Genomic DNA, 21803 nt, shown 5'->3' on the forward strand with positions numbered 1-21803 from the left:
GGAGAGGGGGTGGGAAGACATTAAGAGTCAGAGGATCAAGAACTTGGCTGTGAGATTATGTCTCCTAATGACATCAGAAGTTCACCAACATGGCCATCCAAGAATGTGTTATACAAGGTTGACACCAACAAACATGGCAAAGTACATGAGGACAGCCCACAAGGTCTCTACCCTATACAAGGTCCTCAGGGAACTAAGTAAATTGGGAGCAGGGAAAAACACACTAATTCAGTTCAGTTCAGTGTCAAATGGTCATCCTTGGCAACAAACCTTTCATGGACTCAGTAGCTTGTATTAGAGAATATACATGTATATAGAGATGCACATATGCATGCCGTAGCAATTTACTAAAAAAGAGGTCATAAATTTGAAGGAGGGTAGGCATATGTTGGAAGGTTTGGAGAAAAGAAAAGGAATAGGGAATGTTGTAATTAAATACGATATCAAAAATTAGACTTAAATGGGGTCAATAAAAAGGTCATCATGCCATTTTGACATATCTAGCTTTCTCCCATTGTTGCACATACCCATATCATCCAATAAAAGGAAGCCATTTTGCATTGCTTCCTATGTCCTCCAACTCATTAGTGACTTTCAAAAATTGTTTCAGTTTTCTTACCATATTAAAATAAGCCAATAAATAGATTGACTTATCTATAGTTTCAGACCACTGTAAAAATTTTTCAGATATCCATCAAGGATTTATATTAGTTTACTGCATCGAGCGGTCCGAGACCTACTCATACTGTGTAACATATGAACATAGGTGAAGAAAAGTCTTCAGAAGAAAATGATATTTTAGTGTAGGCTATTGTCATTAATGTCATTCAGTTAACACCCAAATCGCAAGGCATCCATTAGTATGTTCTCCTAAGTGTGCCATTGCATGGTACAGATAGTCACTCCACCATTGCCTTCTTGGATGCCTGCTTTCCACCCAGTCAATAGTCACCTTTTGGCTTTCGAGTTGTACAGATAGACAGATGAACACAGAGACATTTCTAGAATTTGTATGAGAGGAAAAGTTGTATTGTTCTGATGAATTTTTACTGAATATAGATAATAATTTTCTGAAACGATCTTTTTAGCTTTAGCCATAAAAAATAAAAATGTGAAAAAAAATGTTTCAAACAGAGAGAGATCCTCCCTCTAATCTTCCCTTGTTTTGAGAAAAAGATTGCTATAGGCTCCTATATTACAGGGAAGATAATTTTGCCTTTTCTATTTAATATATGAGTTTAATGTTTCAAAAGGTTAGTCTGTATCTGTATTAGAAATTCTGGTATATGAACGTAACTAATAGTGAAATTATATTTTAAATTTTCCTACCATATTCTCTTTCCTATGTATTCCTTTTATATTTTAATTTCTACCTTCTCAATTTTATCAGTTGGTAATGGTGATGTAGTGTTTGTAATACTGTTATCATAGGAACTCCTAGGAAATTAAGAAGAAATGTATTATGTAATTCTGTGTAGCAAAATATAACATAGGTATTTTAAAATTGATCCTGAACCCAGGGATCTTAACGGATTGTGACTCTCACCTCTCTCCTTTCAATGCTCCCTGTTTAGTCTAGTCTGTCACATAAACTGGTTTCTTTGTTTGCAATGTTGTTTTCCAAGGGATCCCTCCAAATAATAGAAGGTTTTTCTAACTTCTTTATTCATCCTGTCCCCTCTGTTTTAATTAATTTTTCATGTATTTCCAACAATGCAATTTAGGATCTACTAACTCAAAAGACAAGAAACTCGAGGTGTACAGTTTTACTTGACTAAGACCACAGGCTGAAGCACCCTACCTATATGGTCCTTCAAGCTGGTCCATGGAAAATGTAATGGTTAACTTGCTCACCAGTTGGTATAGAAGATTCCAGAACCTTTGGGACTGTGGCACAGTTAATAGAAGGTCTCACTGTGTGAGCTTTGATTCTTGCTCAAATATCTGACTTGGTCTGGTTAGATGTGAGCAGCAGTGGAAAGCCTCTACTTCCAGGACCAAACCGCTATAACATGGTGCCTTACCACCATGGTGTTCCATTGAAACCATTAGCCCAAATGGATCAACTCTCTTAACAATTCAGGGTCATGTATGGTCACAGTGACAAAACATGACTATGCTTGACTATGCTTCTTAGTACCACAGGGGGGTTGAAACTACAACGTTGAATTTTAAAATTAAACTGTGGTTTAATAAATCAGTGAAAGGGTTGGGTAGCTCAAGGCCCTGGGTTCAGTCCCCAGCTCCGAAAAAAAAGAAGAGAAAAAAAAATCAGTGAAACACAGGAGCCTCAAAACATTAAACACTTGCTAACTTCATTATTTCTGGAGATTTTATTGGTGGTATTTTTAAATCCTTTGTTACTTTTCTGGTTGTGTTTCTTCTATAATTTCTTTGCTTAAAAATAGTCTTACATGATGAGTAAATATATGTCAATATATATTGAATTTATATAAATCTATGATGAATCTATCCCTTAAATTCTAACCGTAAGTCAAAGATAAGAAGTATTTCATACAACTTATACTCAGGGTGGATAACTAAACAGGGAATATGGAGAAATCATGGACTAGATAATTCAAAAGTTAGTCAAATGTAGAAAGAACAGACTGGAAATCTTGGAATATAAAGAGGATAGTAAACTCAAGTCATTTACACATTAGATGAACATGAAATTTTTCTCTGATGCTCTTGATGCTTCATTCACTCACGAAAGCCAATGTAGAAGAAATAGAGTATAAATTCATGTAGGAATACTCTCTCACTTATCATCATCACCATAACCACCACCATCATCTCCATCACCCCCTCCTCCTCCCCCCACCTTCTCCCCCCACCTCCTCCCTGGGAATTCCTCTTCCCACTGTATATGGTTTGTCTTTCCATTGTATTGATGGCTCTTCATTTCTCAATATCATCCTATTCCTTCTTATCCATATATTTCTTGAAAGCTGAAACATAGTTATTCAAGCATTAGATATATCAAAAAATTCTGCCTTGGCCAATTCCCTCTATAAGTCACTACTTTGAGTCTTTTGAAAGCATCCATCATTCTTTGGTAAATGTCTTTTAGGAATTTGCCTTCTCTATCTTGGCACTTAGTGATATTACTCAGTGACTGGAATGAGCACCCTTTCCAGGTAAAATTCCTCACTGGTTATGCCCTGACATTTTCTTAACTCTGGCCCAGCATCTCTCTTTGAATGCTGTAATTTCTTTGTGATCACTGAAATGTTCTTTCACTATGGGATTCCATCTGTCTATATCTTTACTTCCACTTGCTAATAGGCATGGTGCTCATGCCTCTGGCCCCACTTTGGTGGTTGGGACAGAAGTTTAAGGTCATCCTCGTTTACATAGTAAGGTCAAGGACAGCTGTGTGTACATATTAAGTTTGGGGCTAGCTTTAGTCCATAGGACTTTTTCTCAAAATAAGTAATCAAAAAGCATAACCTTCTGGTACTTGGGGTGTTTTTCTCTGTTTTCTCCCATAGTTAGAGGTCACATGAATGAATAAAGCCACTCTGAACATTTACTTTGATACTAGGTGAGAAGTGAGGCTTTTCACTTCCAAATATCTGCTCTACACACACACACACACACACACACACACACACACACACACACACAGAATGTGTGTACAAATGTGTATATATGTATTTAGACATATATGCATATTTATATATGTATATATCATACATGTGTATATGTACACATGCATACATTTCACATAAATTTCTATCTTTCCTTATTCATATATTTACATGGGACAGAGAGAGAGACAGAGAGACAGAGAGAGACAGAGAGACAGAGAGACAGAGAGACGGAGACAGAGAGACAGAGACAGAGAGACAGAGACAGAGAGACAGAGTCTCACTATATGAACCTAGCTGTATTGGAATTCACTATGTAAACCAGGCTGGCCTTGACATCATCTGCCTATCTCTGCATCCTGAGTTCTGGGATTAAAGATGCTCCACTATTCTAGCCTCTGCCTGATAATTTGCTGCAGCTCAGCCAAGGTTTCTTTCCCTTCCATGCCATTACATAGCCACATTAGACTAGAGGAAAATATAGTTTAGCTTTCTGATGTAAGTGTATGTTCTTATGTGTTTTCCTGTCTAGATTAATTTTATCAGTATACCAGACCTTCCAGAATCAACCTATAGACCTATAGACAATTCTGAGGAAGAATGTTTCAGATATACAATATAAGTATAGGTAGCATAATTAAATGCAAAGATACAGAAACAGGAATAAAAGAGAGATAGACAGATGTTACATTCTACATGGTGGGGGGACTCAGTTATGACCAAAACATATACAAGAGATGAACTACTTTAAAAAAAATCCATGCAGTCCAGGGCTTCAGATAGAATCAATAAAGAAAACAGTTATATTAATGTACCACAACTTAGAAAGGTAGGGCAAGCAGAATGGAAATGGGAAACACACAGAAGCAGCCTAAGTTAGAATCTGCAGATATAGCCCAAGACCAAAGCAGGTTATGTGAGACATATTCGAGTTTACAAGGATGAGAATAGACATGTATGTTGATGTGCCTTTGAAGCAAGAGGGTTTTTCCCCTAAATTATTCAAATTGTTTCATTGTATTGTCTTGTATACATGCATACTATATGCTATTCGGTGTATGAGATATTGCCCGTAGAATATGGTAGAATGTGGTAGAATTTCCTGTAATAAATAATCATTACAAGGGACCAATCATTGGGCCAGTAGGCTGGACTTAGGGGTTGGGAAGAGAAAAAGGGAGGCTGGAGAAAGGAATGGCCTTTTGGGATGGGAGCAAGAGAGGCAGGCAGAATGTAAGTAGTCAATTGTTGTTGGTTTAAGTGGCAGATCCACTAGGATCCACCACACAAAGAATAGTTTACAAACTTAGAATGTTAGGTTCAGTGCCCAACAATTGTTTTACCCGTTGATTCTACCATTTTTCTTTTTCTTTTTTTTTTTTTTTTCCGGAGCTGGGGACCGAACCCAGGGCCTTGCGCTCGCTAGGCAAGCGCTCTACCGCTGAGCTAAATCCCCAACCCCACCCGTTGATTCTAAATTAAGACTGTATGATGTTTTCCTTCATGCGGTGACTCAACTGGGTTCCTTATGGTGGCAGTGTGTGGTGTGCAAGGATGCACCTCAGCCAGCCACAGGAATTTAGAAGTGTGGGGCGTGCATGGCAATGGCCACCCATGGGAAATTAGCCGGGAATAGAGAGCAATTTCAGAGCTCCAGAGAGGCAGAGCCAGCCTGGGTGAGACAGGCCCTGGCTAAAAGGAAAGAATGCAGTCTTGTCCTATCTGCTGTGCTGGAGACAGACCAAGGCTGCTGGCCAGTACCTAGCATGGGATGTTTTTAATATTTCACATTACAAGATATTTTATAAAAACTACGGTCAAGTAAGGACCATTCCAACTCAAGTACCCGTAGGCATAGGTAAGACGTTTGATATGCAAATTGAGATTGATATGCAAATTGAGATTTAGTTTTCTATGCAGAAAATCTAGACTTATTCCTAAACACTGCTCTTTCTGCACTCTTCAAACCTTGAATTGTATGTGTGCTGTGGTCATCTCTGCTATTATGTCATTTCAACCTGCTTCCTTCTCATATATACTCATTAACACCATCTCAGCCATTTTATCAAATGCCTACAATTTAAAACATATAAGTTGTGCTAAGCATCTTACTGGTCTTTATAAAATGTGCCTTTTAAATTTTTTTCTTTGACTCTTCTCCTCTTGGAATAGTTTATAAGCAATCAATAAATTATTATTTTTTCATGTGTTGACCACTTTCCCCCAAATTTTTATCAACTTGTATCCCTCTTTCCTCCATCTTTATTAACTTGGGTATTTCTCACTTACATTTCGATTGTTATTCCCTTTCCAACTTTCTAATATATATTTATTAAATATGCATCCACATAGACTGTCTTCAATGGGAAGATGCAGCCACATGGGACTCTACATTTTGAACCTTGTAAAATTGTTCTACATCAGTTTTATTTTCAATTTTGGATTTGTTTCATAGAGGGGGGGGGGTGTCTCATGAATTGTTTGGATTCTTACCTGCAATTCCATCTTGCATTCTCCTGGCAACAAGGGAGTAGAGATCTTCCTCTTCCTAGGTGAGGTGTTGAAGCCAGGGGTATTCTCTTCCCTGGATACAATGAACTTTTTGTTTTCTAGTGACTGACGTTTTAGGTGGCAGTGAGGATAAGTTTGGTATTTGTTATACTTGTACGCCATTTCTTTGGGATTAGTAGTATTTTCCCAGTATGGGAGCATCTCTGGTCATCTGTCCCATATTTCCTGCACCCTCAAAAGTCAAAATTGACTAGAGTTCTTAATTTCAAACCCCTTGATTTTTTGTTTCATCAATGCAGCAAATCACCATGACGCAGTGCTGTGTTCAGCATTGCAGCAACTGTTCTGCTTGGGCCCTGTCACCTTCTGCTGTCATTTCCTCGATACACTCTCCATGGAGTATTTTCAGCTTCTCCACCCCTACTCTCTAGACACACGCTAAGGTCAAGAGACAGCTTTACTGAAAACTAACAAATGTATTTGTGACAAACTGAATGAGAATGGTCCCCAGGGGCTCCTAGATTTGAATGTCTGGTCAACAGGAAGTGACACTGTTTGAAAGAATTAGGAGGTGTAGCCTTGTTGGAGGAAGTGTGCCCCTGGGGATAGGATTTGAGATTTTAAGAGCCCATACCCAGCCCAGAGTCCCTTGCTTCCTACAGATCCAGATGTAGAACTCTCAGCTCTTTTACTCAACTCCTTCACCAGCACCATGTCTATCTGCTGTCTGCTGCGAAACTTCTGAAACTGTAAGCAAGCCTCAATTACATGGTCATAGTGTCTCCTCGTGGCAATACAACACCATTCAAGACCAGATTCCACTAGGCAATTTTAAATGTTGACTTGTTTGGGAATCTTACAAAGGCGAAATTCTAGGTGTCATAAAAAGTTAATTTGTATGATGGGGAGATAATTCTCTCTTAACTTTGCGAAAGTTTGTGTAAAATAATTAAAATGTAGTTGCCTCAGGTTCAGGCCAAGACAAGGGACTGAAGTACCTATTTTACATATGGAAGTAGACCTGGCCTCCAGCTCCTCCCAGGATCTGTCAGTCCCTACTTGGCATACCCTATGCCCAACCTTGAACTTTCCAGCCCAGGGATTGGGCCGCACTTCCCTAGAGTCTCAGTCTTTCTGTCTCTGCCTCTCTGTCTCTGTCTCTCTGTCTCTCTCTCTTTCTCTCTCTCTTTTTCTGTGTGTGTGTGTGTCTGTCTCTGTCTCTCTATCTCTATCTTTATCTCTCTGAATTCTTTTTCTCTTTCTCCTCTCCTCTTCCTCCCTTTTTGCTCAGCACGGTGACTCCCCTGGCCTCAACCCTTGGGGCCAGTGAACTCACCACATGAGTAGCTCTCCAATAAGCCTGCCTTTAACATAATCTAATCTGGTTTGATTGGCTCATTTTACCAGTGGAGAAATAACCTATCAAACTGCTTGCTTGCCTAGAGGACAATCCAAATTAATTAAGAAACTTCTTCAAAAATGATTACATATTTATCATGAAACATCAACAAATTTTCAAAAGTGTCAATTATGATGAAATTGTTCATGATGAAACTGTAAAATATATTAATGTTTAACATTACAGCTGACGCATGATTCCTATAGAGAACCATATACCTGTCTATATTGTGTACATATGAATATTTACTGACTAGGTGACTGGGGAAATTGGGAGGAACAGGGAGAAAGAGGAAGATACATAAGGCGAGAGACAGAAAGAGAGACAGTGAGATACTGAGATGAAAAAGATTGTTAGAATTTCTGCCTGCAGACACCGGAGCATAGACCAAAACTCAATTGTCCAGTGCATGAAAAGGAATGAGAGGGTATTATCAAGCGACAGGCTTTGACTAGGGGGGAAAACTGTCAAGAGTTTTAAATGGAAAAAATAGAAACTGATAACCAAATGGCATTCATAATGAAATGCTATGTATAATATAAGTTTAATTGTTATACTCTCCAGTGAAATTCCAGTGGCACCTCCGCTCTCTTTTAGCTTTGAAAAGTGGATTTTCTTTCAGTAGAATACAAGATAGAACCCAATTCCGTTTTAGAGGATAATTGTACTAACCGAAACAAAGCATGACAGGACCAGCATAGCCACAAGGTATTGTTTCATAAAATGTAGGTCAAAGTACTTTTCTGTATCATTGAATAGTTTATATCCCATTGCAATCCTTTTAAAAAATTTGACTTGATTTCTATTGTACTCTTCCTCATCCAGCAACTCATCCAACTTTTACATGCCTGGCGATGTGAAGAGGACTTTTGTTGCAGTATATTTTAAAAAAGATTTCTTTTATCTGCCCACACTAGTGCTTGCACCATAGGGCCACATGGGTTCTGTGGGTTCATCTCAGTCAACAAAGCATCTCACCCACTAAGCTCCATCCTATATCACACAGCTGATGGTTACTCTCTGAGCCTGGCAGCAATTTCTTTACCTGTCTAGTTCCCAAGGCAGGTTGCCACCATGCCACACATACACATCCCAATTTCATGGCAGGTCCAGTGTGTCCCACCACCACACACTCTCTTGACATACACTCTCTTGAACTCAATTAAATTGCCACATGAAAGAATATGACACGCAATAACCTCTGATCCAATTGATAAGATATAATTGCCCATCTAAACAGCACAAAATCCTGTACACATCCATCCCTTAAGAATAGTCATGACAACCTGTAAATGTACAGAGAGAAATCTTAACATCCACCTCCATGTTCTCTCAGCTGTTCCCCCTCCTCTTGCTCTGGTCTCTTCCTCTCTAAAACTTTTCTCCCACCCATACTTCCTTTTCATCCAATGACAGGCTTCATTCTATCCTGTATCTGCCTTCACTTGCAAAGTGACATCAACCTATACACTACGTAGTTACTGACATTCAGAGTATGTTTACTGCTCTGTGCTGGGAGAAAGGAGTCACTGTCTTCAGCTGGGTACCCACTGCTAAAGTCACCAGGCTCCAAAAGATCACTCTAATACCACACAGAAATGGCTAATCTCAGTTTAAAAAGCACAATGAGCAGACTGGACTGTGAGGGAGAGACTTACAGGAAGAAGGGAAACAGACAGGTGAGGAGGTTTGAGTGGTAGCATGGACCGTACATTATGTCTGTGTCTAAAATTGTCCAAGAGCAAATTAAATATTAAATGAAAACAAACCAATAATTTTGGTTTAATTAACTTTTAAAGAGTCCTGTTTCAGATTAGTTTTAGCAAATACTTTACCTGAAGTGAACTGGAGATGCAGTCACAGGACACATTGTTGACAAAGCACACCAAGGTTGCTAGCACATACAACATTTCAAAGTAAGGCAGCTGCTAAAGCTTGTTTTTCCCACCATATTTTCTTTATTGACTTTTTTTTAATATTTTGAACAACTGTACAGTTAACTTACTTTTCCACTAAACATCTTTAAATGTTTACTAGTCAGATCCTCACAAAGCAGTGACGTAACTGCCCATCTTACTGAGCATCTCTTTCCGGGTTTAGATAAAAAGTATCACACTAAGGCTAGTCCTTGTTACAAATGTTTAGCACATTATCCTTCCATTTTAATTTTGTTTAGAACCTTCATTGAAACAGCATTTTTAGGTCATTCTATTTACTACTTCCTGTGTTTAGCATTTGAAAACTCTCAGTCTTAACCCTGAAGGGCAATGTGCATTACTGATTCATGATGATTTAAAATTGTATTTATTCGCTGTACCATCATAACATTGTTTTGTGTGCAGTGCATTGTGATACAATAGCTTCCTACATGTAACATGTATGGCACAGGGTAGTCTGTTTTGTGACTTCAGTAGCTGCATGAAGATTGAGTTTCGTTTCAGGCTTGTGTTCTTTAGCAACTGGTAAGAGAGGCGTTCCACATCTTGCTGCTCCTTGGTTAATTATAGAAAGACATTTGCAACCTGTTTTTCCATATTCTGTTTCCCCTAATGACCTCCTTCCCCTAAAGGGTGGGTGTAGAGAGCTAGGCAACCTCAAGACTTGTTCTCTTAAAGATTTTGATTTTATACAAGGCTCGCCCACATAGTGCAATCCCTTCCCAGGACAAGTGTTCTGACATCACAGTCTGGGTCTCCTCCTCATCAGGATCCAGTTTCCATACACATATGACTTATGAGTTATGGTCCACCTTTCAATTCATACCCAATGGTAAGGCAAGTTTTTTGCCTAGGAAGACCCAAACCCCAGACATAGAGCGACACTCTCAAGAGTCTACTCACTGGAATATTCTAGTAAGTAGGTTTCAGCTCATGAAAAACTGACGGACTTTCCATACTTAGAACAACACAGGCACAAGAACCTTTGTCAGAGTGCTCTCAGAATATGTCAGTGTAACAGAGAAGGTTTCCTCATTGAGGACACATGTTCAATGCTAAGGTATCTTGGCCGAGTGAAGTAGGGTTATTAACCTTGGGCTCAGTAAATTGTTCCTGTTTGCATTTGGCCATCACCTCCACAATTACCTTATCTCCTTATTTTGTGGGCTTCTGCCTCTTCGTCTCTGAACCCTTTTCTTTTTCCTCTGTGGGTAGTCTTTTAAAGTCAAGTCCTTGCAAACTTCTTAGCATCATACTGGAGTATTTATCATCCAGTTTTATCCACCACCCACCATCACCACAATGAACCAGGGCTAATTAATAATGGTAAAGGAACAATTAATTAGGACCAAAAAATGGAGGAAGTAAGGTGAGACCTGTTTCCAGAGATATAAAAGGTCAGGGACCAGTGTCAGTGTTTTACCTGTTGAGGAATTCTCATTTTCATGTGGTCACCCAACAACCACTGGACATGAGCCACGGTGATGCAGACAGGAATAAGGGATGGGGGCTTTGAAGTCCCTTCCGTTGTCAGGATACATGTACAGAATCTCACAGCCATGCTGACTCTCTAACAGAGAGCAGAGGCAGTCAGACCATGCTACCACAAACTCTCAAAAATACTTTAAATCATTTTAATTGTAGATAATGCATACTTCCTTCATTGCCTTCATTGTTCATTGGGGTTTCAAAGACACTGATTTGCAATCCCAGGAATGCCACGGGCCACAAATCCTGATGAGGTAGCAGAAGGTATCAATCTCTCAAGAGCTTCAGAGTGAAGGAGCCCTAGTTACCCATTTCAGTGGAGAGTGCACGAGGTGTTAGATTGATAATCTCAGCGTATGAAGGTGTGAGAGCAGAGAAAGAGAGAGAGACTGTATAAGAAATTGTGCTATTTTTACGATAATTCTGGAATTGTAGAGTTATAACTTCCTAATTCTCTATTTGCATTTCCCCTTGCCACTCAGAGAAACTTGGACATTTCAGCGATGTGACAAACACGTGACCAACTGTGCATTTCAGAGACGTGACAATAACATGACTGCCGCCCATCACTTATCACACCATCATTCCCACGCAGTTACCTCGTGAAGTCAGTCATCTCCATCATGATCATGCACATCTTCTTGGCAAGCACGATGATGTCATTGCTTGTGTCGTCCCATATCTCAATCTCAGCGTCCAGCTTGCTCTTCACCTTCTTGAAGTCAGCTACTTGCTCTGCAATCTTTTCCTTTTCTGCCTCCGGCAGTTGAGTCATCTTGGCCTAGAATGTGATAATTCAATTTTAAAGCCATTCCCCTACAGAGCAGCATTTTAGGAAGAAGTTGTTACTATGGGATTTTTGTACAAAGATTTCACTTAAAACTCAAGATACCTGGAGCTTAGGTCATCTAACCGTAATTTTCCTATTTGATCCATACGGGAAAAGCTACACATATTAAGTATTTGTTCAGACACTTTAGGGCTACATTTAAGATTAGGAGGTAGACTATGGTATCTGGTGTTTGAAATTTCCTCTACAAAATGACCTGCTACTTTCCAAATTTTTAATATTCCAAATTTTAAGTTAATTAAAATTGAATCTGAGGCATCATATTTGTTAAGTATATGAGGCATATACTTCATAAACTTTTAATATTAATAAAACACTTCAAAAGATGTGGTTAAAATTCACTTGAAATGGTACTGTCTATTTATACACTTATGTATTCATATATACATATAAATTGTTCCTTAAATAAACACTGTATACAGAATTAAACAATTACAGCACATAATTATAAAACGCAGAGGTGGTATGTATAATTTATACATGAAAATATTCAGATTCATATTAGCATATACACTATCCCCATGGAAGAATAAGAGTGAAGGGAAGGATTTATGAAGGGCGACTCCCTCATCAGCATACCGGGTCTAGAGGTCTCAGACAGCAAACATTATCTGCTTGGGCATGATAGCACTGTGAATATGTTACATTCTTAACAGCATGCAAATTGCATCTTCCCATTGCATGTGAAATGAGGCTTTGGTAAGAAACCATGTAAACTCTGACACCACCGAATTCTCAACCTCAGTGCCTGGAAACTGTCAGCTTTGTGAATTAGAAAGAAAAAATCTAAGAGTAAAAATGATTTGATACTTTAAAGACCATAAAATTTTACGAAGCTCTTTGCAGTTATATTGTGAAACAAGTTAGGTCTGGGTCTGCTCCCAGCAATAAACATACACACACACATACACACACACACACACACACACACACACACACACATACACACACACACACACACATACACACACACACTCTCACTCACACACACACACACACACACGTTCATACACAAAGTTAAATACAAACACATAGACACCCAGATAGACACACAAACACACTCATATACAACTACACATACAAGTAAGCATACATAGAAACATACATGTGCACACAAAGAGAAATACACATGCATACATAGATATATACATATCATATATATGCATATACATATTAACACACACTAGAATTTCAGGTATTTTCTAGTAGTATGTGAAAAGACAGTGTCTTGAAAAAGGCAAAACATGCATGTTGAATATTCTCATTAGATCATTTATATGGAACATATATCTATAATTATTTCTGGCTTCTAGTCAATGGACATCTCTAGATAGGAAAGAAATATCAAAAACTTTTGTGAGTTTCTGAATATTAGTAGAAACATTAGTCCCTGGATCAATATTATATAATAACAAAAGCTTAGCTATATTAAAGAGAGAAATTAGGCTGTGTGTGGTTATGTATACTTTTAATCCCAGCATTCAAGAGGCAGGGGTACGCAGATATCTGTTGGTTCGAGGTCAGCCTGGAGTACCTAACAAGTTCTAGGCCATGCAGGGCTACATCTCAAGGGACCACATCTCTAAAGAAAAACTGAAATCATGTTAAGTAAAAGATATAAACAAAAATATAAATCAAAGAATGAATATATACAGTATGTCATTTATTAGCCATGGTGTTGATGAAGCACTCAGATTTGGAATACCTCGACTGTTTTCTAGTGTAGCAAAGGCCACCAAAGGCTTTCTGATGTGAAGTCTCCCTTTGATTCCTTACCATAAACTTGACATGTAGTAAATGCTCAAAACTGACATATATTTCTTATTCAAAGAAAACTCATCAACATATACTAATATTTCTAACACATTATTGTTTCTCATTTCATTTTCTTTGAAGACTAAGGTTAAGCTTCCTGAGGCTAGAATTTAAATTTTTTATTTTATTTTTAATTGTGTGTGTGTGTGAGAGAGAGAGAGACAGACAGACAGCAGACAGACAGACAGAGAGAGAGAGAAAGAGAGACAGAGAGAGAGACAGAGAGAGAGACAGAGAGAGAGAGAGAGAGAGAGAGAGACAGAGAGAGAGAGACAGAGAGAGAGAGAGAGAGAGAGAGAGAGAGAGAGAGAGAGAGAGAGAGAGAGGCTGAAGCACCAGAGGTGAAAGTCCCAATGGAGCTGGGGTAAAAGACAGAAACCAAACTCGGGTTCTCCTCAGGAACGGTACTTGCTCTTAATCACTGAACCATCTCTCCAGCCCGAAGGCTATATTTTTAATTAGTGAGCTTTTCAGCTTCTCTTTCTTAGCAACTGAAAATGTTTTATTCTTCCTTATTCTCTTCAGAAATGCATCCTAGGCAGAGTTGAAAAGCCGGGCAGTCTTTACTGCCCCTGGCATATGGCTGGGCACATAAATGAAGACACAGCTCACTACTTCTGGAATCAAAAGTAATATGCGAAGTGTGTTAAGTAAATTGTAAGCTATCAACCCGTTAAACGAGCTTGGAAATAGAAATAGGTTCTCTGCATCTTGAAGATTTGGTCATTATTTTTCTCCACTCATAAAATGTTTATACATTCGTGTACTAATAACTGTACTTGAATGTTCAACAGAAGCAACTTTGTTCATCCTACATCTGAGAGGCAATGAATGCATCTTTCTGGCTGTGCTGGGTTTTAAAAATTATTATCATCATCATCATCTCTTTCATCTTCATCATCATCATCATCATCATCATCATCATCATCATCATCATCTGGCCACTTGGCACAAGCTAGAGTCACTTGGGAAGAGGGACTCTCTATTGAAAAAAATGTCTCCATCACAATGACCTGTAGGCAAATCTGTGAGATATTTTCCTGATCGATGTGGAAGCATCTAGTGCCCTTTAAGCCAGGCAAACCCTGAGCAGGTGGTCCTGATTTGCAGAAGAAAGCAGACTGCTCAGTCCTAAAGAACAAGCCAGTAATGGAGAACTCCTTCATGGTCTCTGCTTTTCAGTACCTGCCTCTAGGTTCTGGCCCTGCCTGAGTTTGTGCCCTGGCATTCCTCAATGGTAGGCTGTTACCATCAAGTATAGGATAGAATAAACCCTTTCCTTCCCAGGTGACTTTTAGCCATGTGTTTCATCATAGCAACGGTAACAATAGGACACTGAAAACCAGTATGATCTGTAGTGCTGAAGTCAATAGCAGAATATCATGGAAATTCATTCACTAAGGACGGATTAAAGTAAAATGTGGTCTAGGGTATTCCAAGTCCTATTTCTAGGAATGGCACTGATCTTCTATACGAGCCCCAAGAAGTCCTTAATCCCCTTGCATAAATTTCCCCAGGATTGAAATGACAATAATGACCAGTTCCATCCTCCTCTTGAGGGAGCCCACTGGATCATTGGACAACACAGCAATGGAACCCACTGACACAGAGAGGAGAGTCAGAGGTGCCATTCAACACACTTTCAGCTCACATGGCAAGGTACCATCGACGGGCTTTCAGCTCTGGCAAGGGGACCGTCAGAAGTTGAGCAAGAGTTTGTCAACCCAAAAGTTCTAGAGGATTCTAGTCTTACTTTGTACAGGACAGCAACAGTAACGAAACATTAAATTACATTCTGACACCTTCACTGAAGGGTTTAAGTGGATCTATGAATAATTTATTAAGTGCCATCAATCAATTTCAATCACTGAGAGAATTTAAAAGTAGAACCCAAGAGAATACTAGATACTGAGGATTCCAGATAAAAATGGCTCTTTGAATTATTTTGTCCAAGTATGGAAAGAAACAAGAATGAAGCTTAAGACAAATATAGTTAAGTAGAACTCTGACATATATAGCCAGGTATCTATATGTTTAGCTCAATATCTGTAAGATAGAGTGCTAATATAATAGCTCTCTGAGATTCCTGCCATATGATTATGTATTTATTGATTTAGAAACTTAAAACCAAAGACACTGAAAATTGCTGTCAGTGACTTGTGCCAAACCCTCTCTAGGTACCATTTATTAACTTGAGATTCGATCTTCATAAAAGCCTCCTGAGTTAAGTACTAGGATTACCTCAATTTACACATAGGGAAAGTAAGTATCTCTAGGAGACTAGACAGTTTGGCAAAGAGTCTTGTGTTAGGCAATGCTTGAACCAGGATTCAAACCACAATGTGTAGCGAGGAATTCCTGCTCTGTCGCCATGCGAAAGAACATGAACAATGTTGTTCAAAATACACCAAAACACCCACACTGTCTTTGGAGACATTCTCTAGCACACTGGCATTTATCAGGATCAATTTTCCCTCTCCAAGTCTCTTCCATCTTCCTTCCAAGGCGGTGTTGAGTCCCTATCATTCTAGAAACATCTAGTCAAAGAATAAAGAAAAGTAAATGTAGTCAACCAAACTCCAGTTTTGACCGGTATTCCTTAGAATACATCTTCCACACTAGCTAGAAAACTCGTGAAAAGCAACTTTTGATTATCTCTATTCTTCTGTTCTGCTCAGGACAAATCCTGTCCATGCCTACCTGTCACATTTCATTGTATGTCCATCTTAGTTCATATACTTCCATATCTCTTCTATTTTCTGGTATTAATTTCCTTCTTCATCTGAACCTTTAATTCAATTGTACATGTGTTATGTAAACAAGCATACCAACAACAACAACAACAAAAAAACCCCAACTCATCTGCCAAGTCTGGTCTGATAGCTGCCATGGTAGACATGGCATGACATCATCCTTGCCCCTAGAACATAGCCAGCAGGCCAGGGGCCTCTATGAGTGTTGATGGTTGCTGTGGGCATAAGGGTTGTCTGCATTATAATGTACACGTTTTCATGTTCTTCCTTTGAGGAATGTTTTTCTGCCAAGGTTAACGACTCCAAGATAATCAGAGATAGCATGAGTCTGGGAGGTAAGAGTGTGCTAATGTGTCAGCAAAGTGGTAAATGCTGAGACCTTCGTGACAGCCCTCAAGACTGTGGGAAAGAACACTGAAAACCTGAGTTCAAAAATGTATAATTTCTCAACTATATAATGGGATGCACATTATATATGGATGCAATATGAATTGTATAAGGAGTTTCACAGATCTAAAGGAACAAAGGCAGCTGCATTATGAGCCACCTTGTCAAAAATGTACCATGAAGGAGATAAAAAAAGATTTAGAAAATTGTGATTCCCAGGGAAATATCCCATGCAGCTAAGTTTTTTTGTTTGTGCTTACAAAGGCAAGCAGATTCCTGAATTCAAGTTCAGCCTGGGAGTGTGGGAGTTTAGGTTCAGGATCAGGCATGATAGGAATTATAATTTCAGAGTAGGGTTCCATCCAGCTGCTATCTTATTGTCTGTTCTTAGGTTTCCTGTCTCTAGGACTCGAACTTGAGCCTACAATTTGACTTCAAGTCCTCTTTTCCCTGCTCCCAGTCACCTTTTTCTAAGAACCCATCTCCAAGCTGGGTTTGGTGCTTGGCATCCATCCATGTCTCTGCACAAAATAAATAACTAAAGCTCTTCATGGTTTATTTAGTAATATTATGAAACAGAAAAATATTTAGACCATGAAAGTATCATTGGAGCTATTTTTAATTATTTATTTTATGTTTTGCTGTTTTAATAAAATTACAACTTTCCCCCTTCTCTTTCTTCCTTCGAATCTTTGCATATATCCTTCTGTGCTCTTTTTCAAATTCATGCCCTCATTTTTACTAATTGCTGTAACACATATATATGTAAGATATATTATTTATTTATATATAACTATATAATATAAATATAAATCATATATAAGTTATATGTAATTATATGAATTATATCACATAACTACATATAATAAAATTATATGATTATATGAGACTATATAATATAATTATATATGATTACATAATTATAACTAATAATTAATATATAAAATGCTAATCAATAATTAATTGTTAAAATATATTAAGTAATGATATAGAGATATAGAGATAGAGATGGAGATGGAGACAGAGCTATATCCTGCTCAGTATATATAATGTTATTCTTATTGTGTTTCAGCAGTGTTCATATGATATGAGATAACCAGTTGGTATGTTCTTCCCTGGGGTGACTATTTCTCTGGAAATATTTTTCTCAATTGAAAAAAAATCTATGATCTATGTACCTATCAGCAGAATCAAATCAAACATATCACTGATGTAGTGTAAGCTTTTACAGATTTTTATGGAATGATCTCCTGGATTATAATGAGTATCTAGATTTCTGAACCCATAGATAATGGCTATGAATTTATAATCTATGAACTCTGCTATTTGCTGTTGTGTGCTCAGAACTCATGTTGGACCTGTAATGTAAGTGATGCACATGTGTATGTTCTGCTTGTTCATAGAAGAGATGCCACTGTGCAAATAGGGCACTGTGTAAATAGAATGCTAGTTCACTGTGTAAACTGTGTGGTTAGCCACTCAGTTAGCTCAATGGCATTCCACTGTGTTAATAGTCAGATACGTCACTGTGTAAACAGGATGTGCTCCATGATGTAAACTGGATGGTGCATCACTGTGTAAACAGGACTGTATTCCACTATGGAAACAGGACCATGCTCCACTGGGTAAGCAGGACCATGCTCCACTGGGTAAGCAGGACCATGCTCCACTGTGTAAACAGGACCATGACCCACTGGATAAACAGGACTGTGCTCCACTGTGTAAACAGCACTGTTCTCCACTGTGTAGGCCAGACTGTGCCCCATTGCGTAAACAGACAACATTTGTTTTGTGTTTTTCAATAAATCTTTTTGAAGACATTCCATTTGTCTTTTAGGGTAGTAAGTATCATTGGTTCCTTCTTTAGCTGCATAATTGCTTGTAATTCTTTTGCATCTATGGATATGGAACTGGGGTATCACAGGCTAATTAGTAACCTTTGTCTCATTTATTCTTTCTTATTTTCACACTGTTTACCCTCTAGTTGAGAAGTGCAAATTGTTGCATATATGAATCATGAGATATATCCATTTATTATTTTGGTTATCCTTTTATCTTTATTAAGGTAATCATCTCTCTGGGCCTAATTCAAACAGTGCATAGAACTTTCTTTAGTTTCTGGCCATGTAGAATTTAGACTACCTTACCGATGCTTGTTGTAGAAATTTATGGGGTTCTTTGTTTTATTATAATCATTTGGAAACACAAAAATATAACTTCCTAGAGCAAAATCTTTGAAAACAGAGCCACCTTTAACAATGGCAAAAAAAAAACCCACCTATTTTTTATTGTTTCAATTTTTTATGTACTTCCTGAGAATGTAAGTTAAGAATAATTGATGATACATAACATAAGTTTAGGGATAAATAATAGGAATTTCCACAACCTAGCTTATTCCTGGCAGAACAACCCCTAACCCTAGTGACTTGAGAGGCCAAGAAAGAAAGATCACAGGTCTAGCCAGCTTTAGGCTATAGAAGAAGTTCAAAGCCAGCCTAGCTAACTTAGTAAGACCCAATTTTTAAATAAAAACAAATACAAATAAAATTTGGATGCTGGAGGAATAGCTCTGCGGTAGTTCAGTCCAAATATGTGAGACCCTGATATCAATTTCCGATAGTGAAAAACAACACTCTAATATCTAAAGAAGAATATGTCTATGATATTACGGTATGAATCATGTGCTTTCTTTGGTGCTTACACTATACGCTAATGTCAACCCTATAAACCCAGCAGGATTTCAAAATTGCTTCTCTGATGCTTTTTTTCCTGTCTACTTTGATAGTCTAGTCATCATTAAACTCATTATTTCTGTAAAAAAAATATCGATCTGCTGAATGATTTTATTTCCTCTTCAGGAAGATGAGGAGAGATTTGGGAGATGACTTATCAGTTAGTGTGTTTGCTGTAATGAGAAAAGTGTAGGGAATTTCATACAGCTCTTCATCCAACTTTAAATGCTGATAAGCATACATCATACAGGAAGGAACTTAACCATTCTGACCTTCCATATATTGAACAAAAATAAACTCAGACAAGAATTTTATTTGGATGAAAGGTATGTGTGCAAATAAAGATAATAGAAATAGAAGTATGAAGGTCTTTGGTTAGTGGGGCTTTCCATTATTATATACAAAAAAATTTAACTCACCTAAAATACTTAAAAATATCCTTTGGGGAAAGGGGTTCACTGTTCATTTGTTCCACCTCAGAGAGCCAAGGCATAGACCAAAGTAGAACTGAGCAAGTGAGTCCCATAACTACACAGACTGAAGAAATACTAAGTTCGCATCCACTCTCCCCAAGGCAAACTCACATATTTCACGTATAGGACCACTAAGTAACTGTGTCCTACAGAAGGCAAACGTCCTTAAAGTATTACTGAGGATAGGTGAATATGTGATGTCTAATTTCACATATGAACAATTATTTTTCTCTTTTCACTATTGTTTTTTGTTTTCCTTAACTATAAACCTTTTCATGGACATTTAGGGTCATCATATGACTTAATAGTCTCCTATCAATGAAACTCAGAATCAGAATTCTCTTAATAAAAGTATACCATATAAACATAATGGTATGAAGTATGGTAATATCCACATATTATAACCACAGAAATTATCTCCTTAAATATCAAGTATAAATTACTTAATACAGTGGCTTCTCAAGTACTCAAGACATGTTTTGTTTACATGAAAAAGTTACACATGAAGACAGTTTACACTTAGGTTTCAAGAAAATATAAAATCTACACAAGTCATGGCCTACAGATGGGAAGACTGAACACAGACTGGATTGTAATCATGGGTTTCCATCCATGACCAAGTTGCCCCAAATAATGAGTCTGAGATTGAATTATAGATGAATACACTCTTGGCCAAAAGATTGGGCCTGTTTCCTAACTAGCTTATGACTCAATTACTCATTTGTTCTATTCTAGCAGTGCCCAATGGCTGGTTACCTCTCCTCAAGAGTTCATGTGACCATCATCTTAGGGTCTAGGGCAACACTTGACCATATTTACGCTCTGAGAAGAGATCTCCCATGACTCTGACTCTATCCCAGAAATACTGTGTATCAGAATTTCTACCTCCCTACTTCCTGCCTAGGCTCATAGGCCAATAGCCATTTATTGACTGGTAAAACTTCCACAAATTGCACAAAAGATTCCCTCTACACTGGACATTACAGTTTTTTAGGAGGTGATTGTTAAGTTTATTCAATATGAGGATTTCCATTATGTTTGGACTTAACTATAATACTAAGGTATGAATTGCTACAATATTTCAAATTACTTTGAAGTATTTCAGAAAAATGTTAAACTACCTTTATACACTAAAGAGTAAAGCTATTTTAAATCCTTTTCCAAAATCAATTATCATGATAGGAAGGATATGTACTGACAAATTAAATAAATATTATTAAAATGTATAGTATATTGCAATTCAGTACAACCTTGGTGAATTCAGTTGGCATTAGACAATGACTAAAGGCTTGATTAGCTCCACTGGGAAAACAGAATTACTGTATTTTTTTTCCTAACAAAGTGAGGTACAGATAGCCTCAGAACTGCAATGGCCTCTTCAGCTACAAGTAGCCTATAAAGTTGTCCTTGAGCTATCTATATGTTTCTCACTTCATCTCCTCTTATTTTTTGAACCTCTTTCTTATCTCTTTTAGTATCAGGCAGGCACTACTGTCTGAGGTACTCTGTTACAGTTTTGGCAATTGCCAACTATTAGGCAATTCTTCATGTCGCCTCTCTTTTCTTGCTCGATGTCAGCCTGGATTCACCACCAGAGTACTGAGAGGCGGGTGTGCAATCTGTTTCCCACAAAGTGACTTTCATTACACGAAAACAATCATCAGATGCTGTTAACGGTGCCCTTTCTTTCACTTTTTCTGTTTTAACAGTTACTCATTTCAAGACCCTTCTTCAAATGTATCTTATCCACATGATCCACCTCTGGACCCCTATGGAGTTGCCACATGTATCTCCCTCTCTCTATAAATTGACTTCCAACTGCCAGGTGATTACTGGCTAGCCAAGAATACAATTGTGGTCTTTGT

General features: G+C 38.0%; 1 protein-coding gene across 1 annotated transcript in view; it reads right to left on the minus strand.

Moving 5' to 3' along the window:
* Window positions 1-21803, minus strand: part of Ctnna3 (catenin alpha 3) — a 1495245-nt gene that overhangs the window by 110691 nt on the left and 1362751 nt on the right. The window contains exon 15 of the mRNA XM_032888434.1: window positions 11528-11709. Coding sequence (XP_032744325.1) covers window positions 11528-11709 — 182 coding nt within the window. The remainder of the gene's footprint in view (window positions 1-11527; window positions 11710-21803) is intronic.

Source organism: Rattus rattus, chromosome 18, assembly GCF_011064425.1.
Source record: "Rattus rattus isolate New Zealand chromosome 18, Rrattus_CSIRO_v1, whole genome shotgun sequence".
NCBI classification, from domain to species: domain Eukaryota; kingdom Metazoa; phylum Chordata; class Mammalia; order Rodentia; family Muridae; genus Rattus; species Rattus rattus.